We start from the raw sequence: 13,123 nt of genomic DNA on the forward strand, positions 1-13,123 counted from the left end.
GGGGTTCTGAACTGGGGGTGTGTGTGGTGCGTGTGGAAGGGGCACGAAGGAAGCTTCCTAAGTGGGAGTTGGGGTGTGGATCAAGGCTCCTGCAGGTCCCCCTGTGGGTGGGGAACAGAGCACCTGCGTGCCTTGCGGTGGATGCCACGGCACTGGCGACCTCGGCCAGAGGGGCGGGGGTTGTTAGGGCTCCGGAAGGACCACTGGATGCTCTGGCTTCCACAGGGGCCCAGGCACTCAGCCCAGGGCGACCAGGAGGACCAACCGCAGTGCACTGAGGGAGGGCCAAGAGTCAAGGCCTGGAGGAGGTGGCGGATGCGCAGCTGGGCGGTCCAGGGAGGGGACTAGGGACCCCGAGGGAAGGGCCTCACCAGCGCAGTCTGGGTTGAGTCGGCAGCGCCGGGGCCGCCCATCTTGGCAGATGCAGAGCTGGCAGTCAGCCTTGATGCGCTGCCCAGGCCAGTAGCGGGTGCCATCCACCTGGCAGGGGCACTGCCGGGGCCACACACACCACCCCTCGCTGCCCAGCACCTGCCCTTCTGGGCACCAGCAGCCTAGAGGGGGTCCAGGGTGAGGCTTCCATGCAGAGCGCTCAGTTGCCATAGACCCTCCACCTGGAGCCTGAGCCTGGACCCAGAGCCCCCTTACCTGGGCTGCCACAGGGCCGGTCAGGTGGGCACATGACCTGACCAGAGATGTCATCACAGGTCAGCGGGCAGGGGGCACAGGGCCGGAACACCAGCTCCCCAGAGCAGGTGGCATTGAGGCAGCCATCCTGAGGGCAAGGCTCTGAGAGAAGCCGGAAGTGGAAGTCAGAGGTCAGGGAAGGAGCTCTGTGAAGGGGATGGCCTCCCGCCAGCAGGGCGGTCCTCTCTTCCACTCACTGGTCTGGCGGGCGCTGTGCGGGCCTCCAGGTAGTGCGGCGCAGGTGAGGCCTCCATTCTGGGGTGGGTGGCACTGCCGCTGCCGCGTCATGGTGCCCCTGCACGGCTCAGAGCACAGAGACCAGGGGGACCAGGCGCTCCATTCACCATCCACTGTGAGGCAGAGGAATGGGGGGGGCTGGTGGGGACCATGGGGGAGGGCTGAAGGCCTAGTGACCTCCACCCTTCCTCTATCCAGGCCCCACTGCCCCAGCCCCTCACCTGGGCAGGCTGCCATAAAGCAGGCCTGAGACTGCTGCTCTGGCCCCTGGCAGTGTCGCAGCACCAGGAGGCCGGGTGGGGCGCAGCGGCGGCTCCGGGCCTGCACCCCCGGCCCACATGTGCGGCTGCAGGGCCCCCATGGGCTCCAGGGGCCCCAGGCCCCACAACCCTGCTCTTCTGGGGAGGGGCCCACTTGCCCTGGCCCTCCACAGTCAGGCTGCCCATCACACACCTGGAGAGGGAGTGGGGTCAGGGCCCGCGTGCTGGGGGGCACTATGGTGCTGCCGCCTCCACCACCCAGTCCCACCCTCACCAGCTGGAAGCCTATGCAGGTGCCATTGGGGCAGGCGTATTCTGGGCAAGGAAGCCCTGTCCTGTTGGGGCCTCCTGGGGCTGGCAGGCCCCCTGGGAAAGAAGAGGAGAAAAGACACAGTGAGCAGGTGGTGCAAGCTGGGGCCTGGGGCCAGGCCTCCCTCAAGGAACAGCGTCCTCACCACAGTCCAGCTCATCCTCGCCCTGGGGACAGTCTGGGATCCCATCGCAGAGCTGCTTGGGGGTCAGGCACAACTCCGGAGCCACACCACAGGGAAAGAGGCCAGGGCACGGAGGCAGTTGGGTGGAGCCTGCGGGCACCGCGAGAAGTGTCCTGCTTGCTCCTGTCCCCTCCTGCCCCCTCCCGCCCCCTCCCTGCAGGGAGCAGGAAGGCCAGTGGAAGGCGGCGGGGCAGGCCAGCCTGGGAGGAGCCGGGGCCTCTGGACAGCTCCCTCTAGGGAGGTAGGCAGGACCCCAGGGCTGGCTTGCAGGGACACAAAGGGTCTGCTCAGGTTTGGTGGGAAAACGCTGAGGGCGGGGACCCCTCCAAATAGACCCACTCCCCACCCCGGCAGAGCCTCTGCCCACCCTTTTATCCCTTCTTGCCCAGGTGTGAGAAAGGCAACAGCCCCTTTCTTCTCTCTCCTGGGCTTAGGTAGGAGAGCAAAAAGTTTTCAGATAAAATTTCACTCAAAAGATCAAAGGAACACAAACGTGGCCCAGCCTCCGATGCCCCCAAGTCTAAATGGCTGTAGCTGCCGTGCCCGCGCCCAGGTGCTGGGGAGAGGTGGGGTCCCTGCTTGGCCAGCTGGGGGTGGGGGGCGCACGGGCGGGGGCGCGGGAGCCTCACCGCAGGCGTCGGGGCCCTCGTCCGAGCCGTCGGGACACTGCCGCACGCCGTCGCACAGCTGCTCCGGGGACACGCAGTGCGGGCGGCGGGCGCAGGGCGCGAGGTGCGGCGCGCAGGGCTCTCCGCAGTCGTGCTCGTCGCTACCGTCAGCGCAGTCCTCCTCCTGGTCGCAGCGCCAGCCCCGCGGGGTGCACTCGCCACTGCCGCACGGAAACTCGAAGGGGCCGCAGGGCGGCGCTGCGGGGTGCGGCGGCGCTGCGGGGTGCGTCCGCGCTGGACCCTCGGCGGGTGAGCGCCCTCCCGCCCCCAACCGCGCCCAGGCCCGCCTCGCCCTTCCGCCCCCACCACCGCTCCCCTCCCTGCTCCAAGTCCCTCGGCCCTTTCCTGGGCCCCGGCCCTAGCCCACCTGCAGCCCCTTCCCAAGAACAATCCCTCCTGCATGTTGCTGCACTGTTGGTTTTCCCAAAGCTCTCCCCTGGGCCGAGAATCTCCACGCGACTCCCTGCAGCTGGCAGAGAGGCCTTGAACGCCAGGAAACAGCGTGGACTCTTTCAAACGCCCTCCACTTCATTCGTTCCAGTGTCTTCGGGAGTCTCCCGCTGTGCCCTGCTCCTTTCCATCCCAGAGCAGCGCCACAAAATCCTCTCTCCGCGGCTTCGACGGGCCTCTCCCCCAGGCTTCCGGCCACCAGCTTTCCCACCCCTTCCCTCCAGGATACTCACCAGGGCTGGCGCTGGCCAGGGGACTTGGCATAGTGTCCAGGGAGCCAGGGGAGGGGCTGGGCACCGTGCCGGCAGGAGGCGTGGGCAGAGAAGGGAGGGGGCAGTGTCCCGGCCCCTCATCGGCTCCATCTGGGCAGTCCCAGGTTCCGTCACACAGCTGGATGGCTCCCAGGCAGGTGCCATCAACACAGGACACCTCCCCGGGGACACAGGTCACCTGCCCTGCAGCCGGAAAAAAGACCTGGCCCTCAGGCACTGCCCTGTACTCTTACTGTTTGGGGTGCCCAAACTCCCACACCCTGGGGGCCAACTTCATAGCAGGAACCGGGCAGAGGAGAGGGCAGGTGAAGTTGGGGCTCATGAGGAGATGGGCCTTGCGGGAGGGGGTGCTGGGCAGGCTGGCGTCCAGGGCAGGGACAACTCACCCAGACAGGACTCCTCGTCGGCGGCATCCGGACAGTCAGGATGTCCATCACAGAGCAGGGCCGGGGGCAGGCAGCGTCCATTGGCACAGGCCAGCAAGCCCTGTTGGCATGGGCAGCCCTGCTCATCCGTGCCATCTCCACAGTCATCCTGACCGTCACAGAGCAGGGCCAGGGGCAGGCATTGGCCAGAGCTGCAAGCCATCTTCCCCTCCCCACAGCCTGGGGCGACACAACCTAGCACAGGGCAAGCAGGCAAGCTCAGGATGATGCTGGAGGGGACCAGAGAAGCCCTCAACCCCAGAGGGACCAGAACACCCTCCCTTCCCCCATCCTTCCAAGCCACAGATAGCCCCTGGCAATGGGAGCAGCAGCTAAGGAAGCCACCCCGGGACCCAGGAAACTCTGTAACATGTGCAAGTACTGACCAACCCTGTTGCTTCCACACATGGGCACTCACCCTCCTCGTCAGAGCCATCACCACAGTCGTCCTGGTTGTCACAAAGCCACTCATGGGGCACACAGTGCCCACTTACTTGGCACATGACCTCTCCCTCTGCACAGCCAGGCACCAGCTCCTCACAGTGGGCACCATCACCCCCACAATGCCACTGACCTTCCTGGCACGTGCTGAGCACACAGTGTCCTGGGATTACCCACAGGCTGGGTTTGGCCCAGGGCTCCTTCTATAGGTCCCCCCACTCCAGGTGAACCCCCCCACTCACCAGTTCCCACAGTCCTTCTGCAGCACAGACCCCGGTGGGAAGGAGTTGCTACCCCACTCACAGGGGCAGGAAGCTGGCTTCAAGCAGGCTTCTCCTGAGGTCACAGAGTACAGGGATCAGAGCAAAAGGGCACAGTGGCCCCTTCCCAGTCTCAGCGCCCCTCCCCTCCGACCTTTCTCACTCTACGCACCATGCAACAGAGTCCCCTCAGGGCAGAAACAGCCCTCCACGCAGGCCACCGCCTGGCAGTGCCACCCGGGCTCAGGATGCTGCTCATGGCAGGTGGGGGGACACGTGGGGCCACAGGCCTCATACACCTGTCCCCCTTCACACTGCAGGGCTGGGTGGAGAGAAGAGAGCTTGGATCACCGAGGCACAAGGGCAACATGATGCAGCTACACCAGGCTGGCTGGCCGGCCAAGGTGACCCCATGGAGGGCACAGGGTGTCTGGTGTAGACCTTGCCCAAGACCCTCCTGGGCCAATGTGTACCACGTCAGCTCTACTCAGCTGCCGTTCTTGCATATAGGCCTCATCTAGAAAAGTGTCTGGCACAGAGTGAGCACTCAGTGCTCAACTCGCCCTTGAATGAATGAACAGCCCCCTCATGGGACAGGAGAAGCTCTTTCAAGAAGCTGAGCCTGCAGCAGGATTGACCATCGGGGACTGAGGGTGGGGCACACTCACGGCAGAGCTCCTGGCTACGCCAGTGCACGTGGTGCCCATGCCGGGCGCACTCGTCTGCATAGGTGGCAATGGCCGAGCAGAGGCACTCACAGTCACCCCCTGAGTCGCAGCTGTGGGAGGAAGCATTCAGTCCCAGCACCTCCACACCCTGGCACCCCCCCCTCCACTCCTCTCCAGGTTGGCCCCTCCTTACCCGCAGGCATCGTACAGGCACCACTCATAGTGCTGCTGTGGGGGTACCTCCGCATGGCAAGATTTGAAGAGCGGCTGCAGCAGCACCCCGCAGCGAGCCCTGGCCCAGCCAGCCCGGTGTGTGTTCACCTGCAGGCACAGGTGGCATCTCCAGCACAGGGGACCAGCGGGCACCCTCCCCAGCCCTCAGCCTCTAGGAAGCTCCCTTCCTGCTTTCCTGCCCGCACTCACCGTGCAGGGGTGTGGCAGATCTCCTGGCTCAGGGCAGAGGGGGCTGAGGCGCCAGGAGTGGGCAGCCAGTTCAGCCGTGGGCTCCAGGACGCCCTGGCGGCTTCGCAGATCATTACTGGCATCTCCATCATAGTCGCCACACAGCCCAGCCACGCGACCACGGAACTGAGGGGACAGCTGCACCAGGACCCGAGTCCCTGATAGCAGCATGGTTAAAAGTGACCCCACCGGCCCTCATCTGGGCCAGAAGACCCAGGGTCTGTTTTACCACCACGGGGTACCACCTCCACCAGGGGGTGTGGGTACCTCTTTTCGGGGGAAATGACTGGTGGTGATAAATGAAGATATATTTGGGGGGCTCAAGGTGGGAAGTAGGAGCCTATTTTCCTAACTAAGACTAGACCAAGGGCTCGGGGAAGGGAAATTCTCCATCAGGTCAGATTCCGATGGAAACCAGCCTCCAGGAAGGACTGTGAGACCTAGTAGCACTGGCCTCAGTGGCCACAGGCTGGGAGGGTGGCCCAGCGGCTCGGAGCCAGGTCCATATGGGGGGGTATCTGGGTTTCCCTCTGTTCCATGATAGCAGTGACATTTCTAAAACGCCAACGGCTTGTGTCTGGGTGATGGGAAGTTAGGAGATTTATTTTCATTTCACCTTTCTAAAACTTGGTATTTTCTCAATGTTTTCTTGGTGTGGAAGGATTGCTTTCATAATGATGAAAAAGATAATTATGAAAACTTAATTTTTTAAAAAATTTTCTCTTGCTCTGTTGTCCAGGCTAAGTGCAGTGGGGTGATCCTGGTTTACCTCCGTCCCAGAGCAGCGTGAGGCCCAGGCGGGTCGAGAGCAGCAGGAAGAGGCCAGCATGACGCAGACTCAGCCCAGGGCCCGTGTAGACCTTAGGGGGCGTCACGCTCACCCCATTCACTGTCACTGCCCGGCCTGTGGAGCAAGAGAGGCATTCAGGCCCAGCCTGGAGGAAAGGGCCCCCCAGGTCCTCATGAGGCTCTCTAGCTCCCCACTCCAGCCCTTTTACTTCTCTATATATGTGACCCTGGCACGTCATTAGACTTCCCTGCAAGCCTAATTTCTGGAAGGCTTCCTATATTATGAGTCCCAGCCAAAAGGAGAGGCACCAACCCCATAGCATGGAGGGCAGCCAAGCCCGGTAAGGAGCGGGCAAACACAGGGAACCCCGTCCCTGCCCACCCTGCGCAGCTGGGAAGCCACACAGCTGTGCCCCTCCCTGGCAATGTCCCCCTTCAGTGCTGCAGCCACCTCTGAGCATGTGCACAGCAGTGCCCTCCAGACGCACGGCCAATGCTTTGGTGCAGGTGAGACCGCTGGCCCCACAGGGTAGGTTCTGGGCAGAGACTGTGAATAGGCCACTGGCCTCTCGCACCAGCAGATACTCGCAGGCTCCGGGAAAGGTGAAGGCCAGTCCGTCAAACGTCACATAGTGTGGGGCGCCTGACGCCTGGCACCGCCCACTGCAACGCTGACCTGTGCAGTGCCACTGCCGGCCCTGGCACACACTGTGAGCAAGGTGGGGGAAACAGAGTCACTGAGGACAGGGCCCTGGGAGCTGGATCCAGGGGGAGCAGCTGGTCCTGGATCCAGGCAATTTCAGCAGCCCCCAGTGTGGAGGGGTCCTGCAGGGTTCCCCTGGCCGAGGCCAGTCTGGATACCCCAGCCCCCACCGCCCCGACCCCTTCTGCTGGAGGGATGGATGATGTGTGGGGAGCTGCGGGCCACAAGGTCAAAGGGTCAGAGGTCACTGCAGTTGGGCATACCAAACGTTGCAGTCTTCCTGGATGGTGGCGTTGGGCAGGTACCACTGCCCACTGTGACGGCAGGGACAGAGGTCAGGAGGCACACAGCGCTCATCCTGGGCAGAGGGCAGGGACAAAGGGCACCGTGTAGGGGTGCGAGGGGAGCAGGGCAGCACCCTGGCTTAAGGAAGGCCATCCTGCTTCCCCACACAGCTCCTTCTTGGACTCACCAGCAGCACCATGCCTGATGGACAGACACAGCCATCAGCACTGCCTGCAGGGCAGGAGTGATTGGCGCTGGGGCTGTCACAGGTGAGGAGGCAGGCACCAGGGGCATAGACAAGCTCCCCGGGGCAGAATGCCTGCTGTGGGGGGCAGCGGCGACCTGTGCAATTCCAGAGGCCCCTTTCCTGGCAGATGCTGCAGGAGGTTGAGGAGTAAGAGCCAAGTCCAAGCCACAGGGACCTGGTCTGACATCGTGAGAGTCTCTGGAACCCAGACACTGGGTTCCCAGGTGTCCAGATCCCATGATGTTGAGTGAAAACCCAGCCCTGATGCTGGAGACCGGAGCATCTCAGCTCCCAACACCCAGTCACCAGCACAGGGAGCTGGGCTGTTTCCAGCACCCTGACATTCTTGGGATAGACATTGTCACCCTTTCTGTCCCAGCTCCAGTAGGGCCATCCTCCAGGCTCTGGAGCAGGACAGAGATATTGAACCACTCTACTCCCAGCTCAATAGGAGAGGGATTGCACTGAAACCTGCACCCTCAGCCCCCACCTTTACCAAGCCCTGGATCCTGGCCCTGCCTACCCAGGTCCATAACCTGCCTTCACTTCTCATGAACAAGCTGTGTGACTCTGCATGCTGTTTAGTTTATCTGAGCCTCAGTTTCCTCATCTGTGAAATGGGTACAATTTTTCCACTTCTTACTTTACTAGGTTATGGTAGGAAAGTAAAAGTAAAGAAAATGATGCACATGAAAGTGCTTTATGGACCCCGAAGTGCCCAATGACCTAGGGGAAGTGGTCAGCACTCTGTCACCCAAAGCGTGCGACTAGCAATGCTGCACAGTCCACCCATTGTCTCCCAAGCTACCTCTTCACCTCACATTCTCCCTCTTGCCCCAAAGGTCGCTGCCCTTACCAGCGGTTGCAGTCCTTCATGGTGGCACTGCCAGGGGCATAGCGACGGGCTCCAAGCTGGCAGGGGCACAAGCTGGGGGGCACACACTGGCCCTCAGGGTCCCACAGCAGCCCCGAAGGACAGTTACAACCGGCCACACAGCTGCCCAGCTCCCCACAATCCTCTGGCTCCCCGCAGTGTTGGCCGCATACTTGGGCACACTCTCGGTACTCCTGACCACCAGGACACAGGACAGCTGGGTACAGGGACATGCACAGGTCAGGGGCATAGCCACCGTCGGCTCTCTCCACTCCCTGTGAACCCCATACCCCACACCCCCTGTGCCTCTACAGGAAGAAAAGCCCAGTCATCTGTCAAGGTTAGAGGTGCAGCCCAGGCCCCCAGCAATTCCTGGAAAGGGGATGGACGAAGGAGGAGGGGAGGGGCCTGGGGTAGGGCTGGCTGGGCTGAGCGAACTCACGGCAGAGGGTCTGGTTCCTCCAGGGAGTTGAGGCACCTTCCTGGGCACAACGACGTGCATAGGCAGACAGCACTGGGCACAGACAGTCCCTGCCAGGGTCACAGCCACACACAGCTGCCAGGCAGCGCAGATGGAATGGCTCCCTGTCCACTAGCCCGTGGCATTCCTTGGGAGGAGATGGGGAAATGGGTCAAATTCTCTTCCACGGAGTCTACATCCCTGTGGTCCCCAATACCCCACTCTCTGGGCTTGTCTGGCCTCCCTTGTTCCTCCCAAGAGCCCAGGTGGAGGGCAGGGCAGGTGCTGGCCCATCTTATGGATATGGGAGGAGCCCAGCTCAGCTACCTGGAAGACAGGGCTATGCAGGACGGCACAGGCTGCTTCTGCGAAGGCATGGCGCTGGGAGTGGGTGGTGCATGGGGAGAGCAGGGCACGGTCCCCAGAGGGGCATCTTCCCTTGCTGGCCACCTGGAACTTGCTAGCAAAGTCGGCAACGCTAGTTTCCACATCCCCGGCTGGTGTCAGGAAGTCATCCTGCTGGTTCTGGGTGAAGGTGCCACACAGACCCTGCACCTGGCCACAGGCGTGCATGTAAGACAGCTGAATGCAGTCCCACTGCAGCCTTGCGCAGCCACCCACCCACCTCACTGGCACACCTGGTGGGCATGGCGGGGGTCCAGGGTGATGTAGGCTGCAGGGTCAGACAGTCCCCAGAGCACCTGGGCCCCAGGCCAGCGCAGTAGCAGGAAGGAGGAGGAAGCTCGGCGCACACTGAGGCCCTCAGTGCCAATCCAGGGCAAGCCCACGTCCTGCCCATTGACCAGCACAGCTCCTGGAACAGGGGAGCCTTGTGATGGGGGTGGGGCAGGTGGAAGGACAGGGCGGCAGGAAGGGAAGGAGCTTGGTGGGAAGTAGGAGGTGCCATGTCAGGGCGGGCTGCTGGGGACAACTGGAGTTCCACCTGAGCCCCCTACCCCTGCAGCTCAAGGACTACTCTTGGCACACAGATGTGCCAGTCCCTCACCCTCATGGTAAGTGTGCTGGGGAGCTGCATGGGGAGGGTTGGAGGGACCCTGCTGAGGGTGGCCTGCCTGGTCTGGTCATGCCTTGAGGCCTTTTAAGCTCTCATAGCTGTGTGGCTCGTATTTGACCCCAAGACAGAGCAGACGATGCCCTGGAACAGCTCCTCAGGTCCTGTGTCTGCTTCAGAGACTGTGTCTGCTTCCCCAGGAGGGCCGGGGAAGTTGAGGTAGTGTGCTCAGGTGCAGGAGTCTGGGGGAGAATGTTTGGACTCCAAAGTCACAGGGCAGTGTGGAGGGGGAGAAGAGGCCTGGGACTTCCCCAGGAGTGCAGAGCAGAGGCTACCTGAGTCCCTGAGCTGGATGTGGGTGTCCTCCAGGGAGACCGAGATGGCGTGGAGGCAGCTCCCAGCCTCACAGGCCCCGTGCTCCAGCAGGATCAGTAGCTGTCCCTTCACATAGTCCTGGGGCGGGCAGGGGGAATTCAGTGGGGCTGGGCGGGCCGACCCTCTCCGGGGAGGGTCTCGGGGAGAATACTGGAGACCTTCCCTACAGGACACCTTTAGCATGCACCTGGAGGCAGCTGCCCACCTTCCGGCCAGCCAGACGCTCTGCCAGGTCAGGGGCTTCACCCTCACCAAGGGTTGGCATGCATGGATATGTGTGTGTGTGTGTGTGTGTAGGGCCATGGATGTGCATGAGTGTCATGTGGAGGTATGTGTGCGCATGTTTGTGTGTGCACCAGTGTGTGTATGTAAGTGCATGTCCGCATGTTGGGGTGAGATGACTCTTCTCTTTCCTCCCCATGGGTATGTATGTTCTCCCGTATGTGTGTGCATGTGTACATGCACATGAGCGTGTGTCAGGTGTGTATGTCTGTGTCTCTGTGTAAGTGTGAACATGGGTACATGTATATGTGTATGTGTGCATAGAAGTCTCTGTGTTGGTGTGCAGCCTGTGTGTGTGTGTGCACATTCAGATCTCTGTGTGTTGGTGTGCAGCCTGTGTGTGTGTGTGTGTGCACATTCAGATCTCTGTGTGTTGGTGTGCAGCCTGTGTGTGTGTGTGTGTGTGTGTGCACATGCAGATCTCTGTGTGTTGGTCTGCAGCCTGTGTGTGTGTGTGCACATGCAGATCTCTGTGTGTTGGTGTGCAGCCTGTGTGTGTGTGTGCACATGCAGATCTCTGTGTGTTGGTGTGCAGCCTGTGTGTGTGTGTGTGTGCACATGCAGATCTCTGTGTGTTGGTGTGCAGCCTGTGTGTATGCATGCAGATCTCTGCATGTTGATGTGCAGCATGTATGTGTACACACATGCATCGTTGGCCATGTGCATTGGGGGAGATGGCTGTCTTCTTCGCTCCTCATGGACAGGTATAGCCTCTCTGAGGATTGTGTTCCCAGGACCTCCTCACCCATCACTACTTATGAGAGGAAGTGGTCCAATAGCTTGATGGAGCGATTCCTCAGAGGACCCCAGATGATTGGAAAAATTGTGGCCTGCATCTGAACTTGAGAAGTGGCCTCACTTTGTTGAGGGAGGTTTAGGGTGGGGAGCAGGGCCTCTTATTTCCCCTGGGGTTGTGTTACATGAAGTAGCCTGTGACAAGCCCAGCCCATCCCATCAGTGAGACAGCACTGAGGATGGGTTTTGGTTAGTGGCCGTAGGCTGGTGGTGATGACAGAGGGACTTTCACAGGGAAGCTGGGGGAAGGGGAGAACCCAGCAGGAGGCCTCCAGGCCTGTGGCAGCCACCCCCAGCGTTGGTTGTCCCTTGGCCTTTCCTGAGAAGACCCTGGGTTTCGCTTATTTATTTAGGGGTTTCCTTACATTCAGCCCCACTGCCCCCTCTACGAGGGCCCATACTCTGGCAGAGTGATGCCTCTGCCCTCTGCCCACCTGCACCAGGCTGTAGCGGCAACCTTGACCGCCCCGGAAGGAGAAGCTCCGCCCGTCGAAGGTGCGGTAGTGCCCATCCCCGCCCAAGGCACACTCGGCGGGGCACAGGGCCTGGGCGCAGTGCCAGTGGCCATCCCTGCACACGCTGTGGACACGTGGGTGAGACAGTGAGCTCTGGCATCAGCTCCACCCTGAGGGGGAGTCTGAGCTGGATATGACCCCCCAAAACCTTTGTTCCTCCCCTCCTGTGAGAGCCTCTCCCATTGAAAGAGGTAGAGGTCAGCTGGCAAGGCCATTAGCCATGCCAGCATCAGTCCCAGGTCTCCAAGAGGAAGGCCCAGAGTGGGCTGGAGACTTGGGGGAAGCAGGTTGAGGAGAGGGCATAAAAGGAAGGATTCGAGGGCACCACGCAGCCACCAACCCCCAGCACGGCCCAAGGACCCACCAGGGGTTACACAGCTGGTGCACCATGTCATGGGGTGCGTAGCGCTGGCGGCGGTAGTAGCAGGGGCACTGGGCGGCAGGCACACAGAGGGTGCCGTTCCAGAAGAGGCCTCGAGGGCACTCACAGCCGCTCACACACTCTTCCCCGCAGGACTCCTCCTCTCCCTGACCCACTGTCTCACAGCTGGGTGGGCAGAGGGAGACGCAGTCGGAGTAGATCTGGCCCCCGGGGCACAGGCGCTCTGTGGGCACAGGAGTGAGCTGTGGTTCCCCACCAGATCCCAGCCAATCCCGCAGGGTAGGGAGGCCCGAGCAGTACCACAGAAGCCAGGCTTCCTCCAGCGAATGTGGATGTGCCGCCTGGCACAGGCCTGGGTGTAGCTGGCAAAGGTGGTACACACAGCCTGCCGCCGCCCCTCTTGCCCACCGCCCATCAGGGCCCCTGCGCAGTAGGCAAAGAGGCAGGCCTCGTGGTACGCAGCAGGGGAAACCTGCAGGAAAAGACGGCTCCTCAGCAAACAGCCTCAGCAAACACCCCCTGCCTCCTGCTTCCATCACTCCATGACTTGTAACCAAACGGATGGGCCCCAGAAGGGACCTCAGAGATCACACATATGAGCTGGCCATTTCCCAGAGATAAAGCTGAGGATGGGGAGGTGGAGGTTTGACAGATGGCCCAAAGTAACCCACAGGCAGGGCCAGACCAGCTGGCTACCACCTCTTTAGCACCCTCCCTTGGATGCCAGATACCACCCCCACCCCATCCATACCTGGGCATGGCACTGCCCGAATGGACCTTCCAGCAGCTGATGGCACACATCCTGGGCTTCAGCCCGCAAATGGCCAGGCTCCACGTCTGCCTCTGTGAGCCTCAAGGGGCCGTCACAGCCCTTGGCCACCTCCACTGCATCCAGACACCCAGGCTGGGGACAAAGGACATTAGGCCAGGCGGCAGTGATGAGGGATGTTAATCAGGACCCCAGAAAAATGCCTGCTGCTCTCACACAGCATCAAGGCCCCACCTCCAGCCTAGCCTGTTGGTGTGCAGCCTGTGTGTGTGTGTGTGCACATGCAGATCTCTGTGTGTTGGTGTGTAGCC

At 61.6% G+C, this 13,123-nt stretch overlaps 1 protein-coding gene across 1 annotated transcript in view; it reads right to left on the minus strand.

Moving 5' to 3' along the window:
- Positions 1–13,123, minus strand: part of LOC116527888 (SCO-spondin) — a 58,420-nt gene that overhangs the window by 39,154 nt on the left and 6,143 nt on the right. The window contains exons 8-36 of the mRNA XM_032245090.1: positions 12,795–12,947; positions 12,344–12,515; positions 12,026–12,266; positions 11,581–11,725; positions 10,030–10,147; positions 9,321–9,496; positions 9,010–9,237; positions 8,665–8,830; positions 8,205–8,439; positions 7,289–7,478; positions 7,080–7,174; positions 6,565–6,821; positions 6,094–6,228; positions 5,286–5,482; positions 5,056–5,183; positions 4,863–4,972; positions 4,367–4,516; positions 4,177–4,270; positions 3,912–4,081; positions 3,455–3,688; positions 3,030–3,251; positions 2,308–2,544; positions 1,640–1,768; positions 1,459–1,550; positions 1,146–1,377; positions 885–1,037; positions 649–789; positions 372–554; positions 124–274 (exon numbers count right to left, since the gene is read on the minus strand). Of these exons, the coding sequence (XP_032100981.1) occupies positions 124–274; positions 372–554; positions 649–789; positions 885–1,037; positions 1,146–1,377; positions 1,459–1,550; positions 1,640–1,768; positions 2,308–2,544; positions 3,030–3,251; positions 3,455–3,688; positions 3,912–4,081; positions 4,177–4,270; positions 4,367–4,516; positions 4,863–4,972; positions 5,056–5,183; positions 5,286–5,482; positions 6,094–6,228; positions 6,565–6,821; positions 7,080–7,174; positions 7,289–7,478; positions 8,205–8,439; positions 8,665–8,830; positions 9,010–9,237; positions 9,321–9,496; positions 10,030–10,147; positions 11,581–11,725; positions 12,026–12,266; positions 12,344–12,515; positions 12,795–12,947 (4,934 nt within the window). The remainder of the gene's footprint in view (positions 1–123; positions 275–371; positions 555–648; positions 790–884; positions 1,038–1,145; positions 1,378–1,458; positions 1,551–1,639; positions 1,769–2,307; positions 2,545–3,029; positions 3,252–3,454; positions 3,689–3,911; positions 4,082–4,176; positions 4,271–4,366; positions 4,517–4,862; positions 4,973–5,055; positions 5,184–5,285; positions 5,483–6,093; positions 6,229–6,564; positions 6,822–7,079; positions 7,175–7,288; positions 7,479–8,204; positions 8,440–8,664; positions 8,831–9,009; positions 9,238–9,320; positions 9,497–10,029; positions 10,148–11,580; positions 11,726–12,025; positions 12,267–12,343; positions 12,516–12,794; positions 12,948–13,123) is intronic.

The sequence above is a fragment of the Sapajus apella genome, unplaced genomic scaffold (genome assembly GCF_009761245.1).
Source record: "Sapajus apella isolate SASKATOON/1434 unplaced genomic scaffold, GSC_monkey_1.0 scaffold56, whole genome shotgun sequence".
NCBI lineage: Eukaryota > Metazoa > Chordata > Mammalia > Primates > Cebidae > Sapajus > Sapajus apella.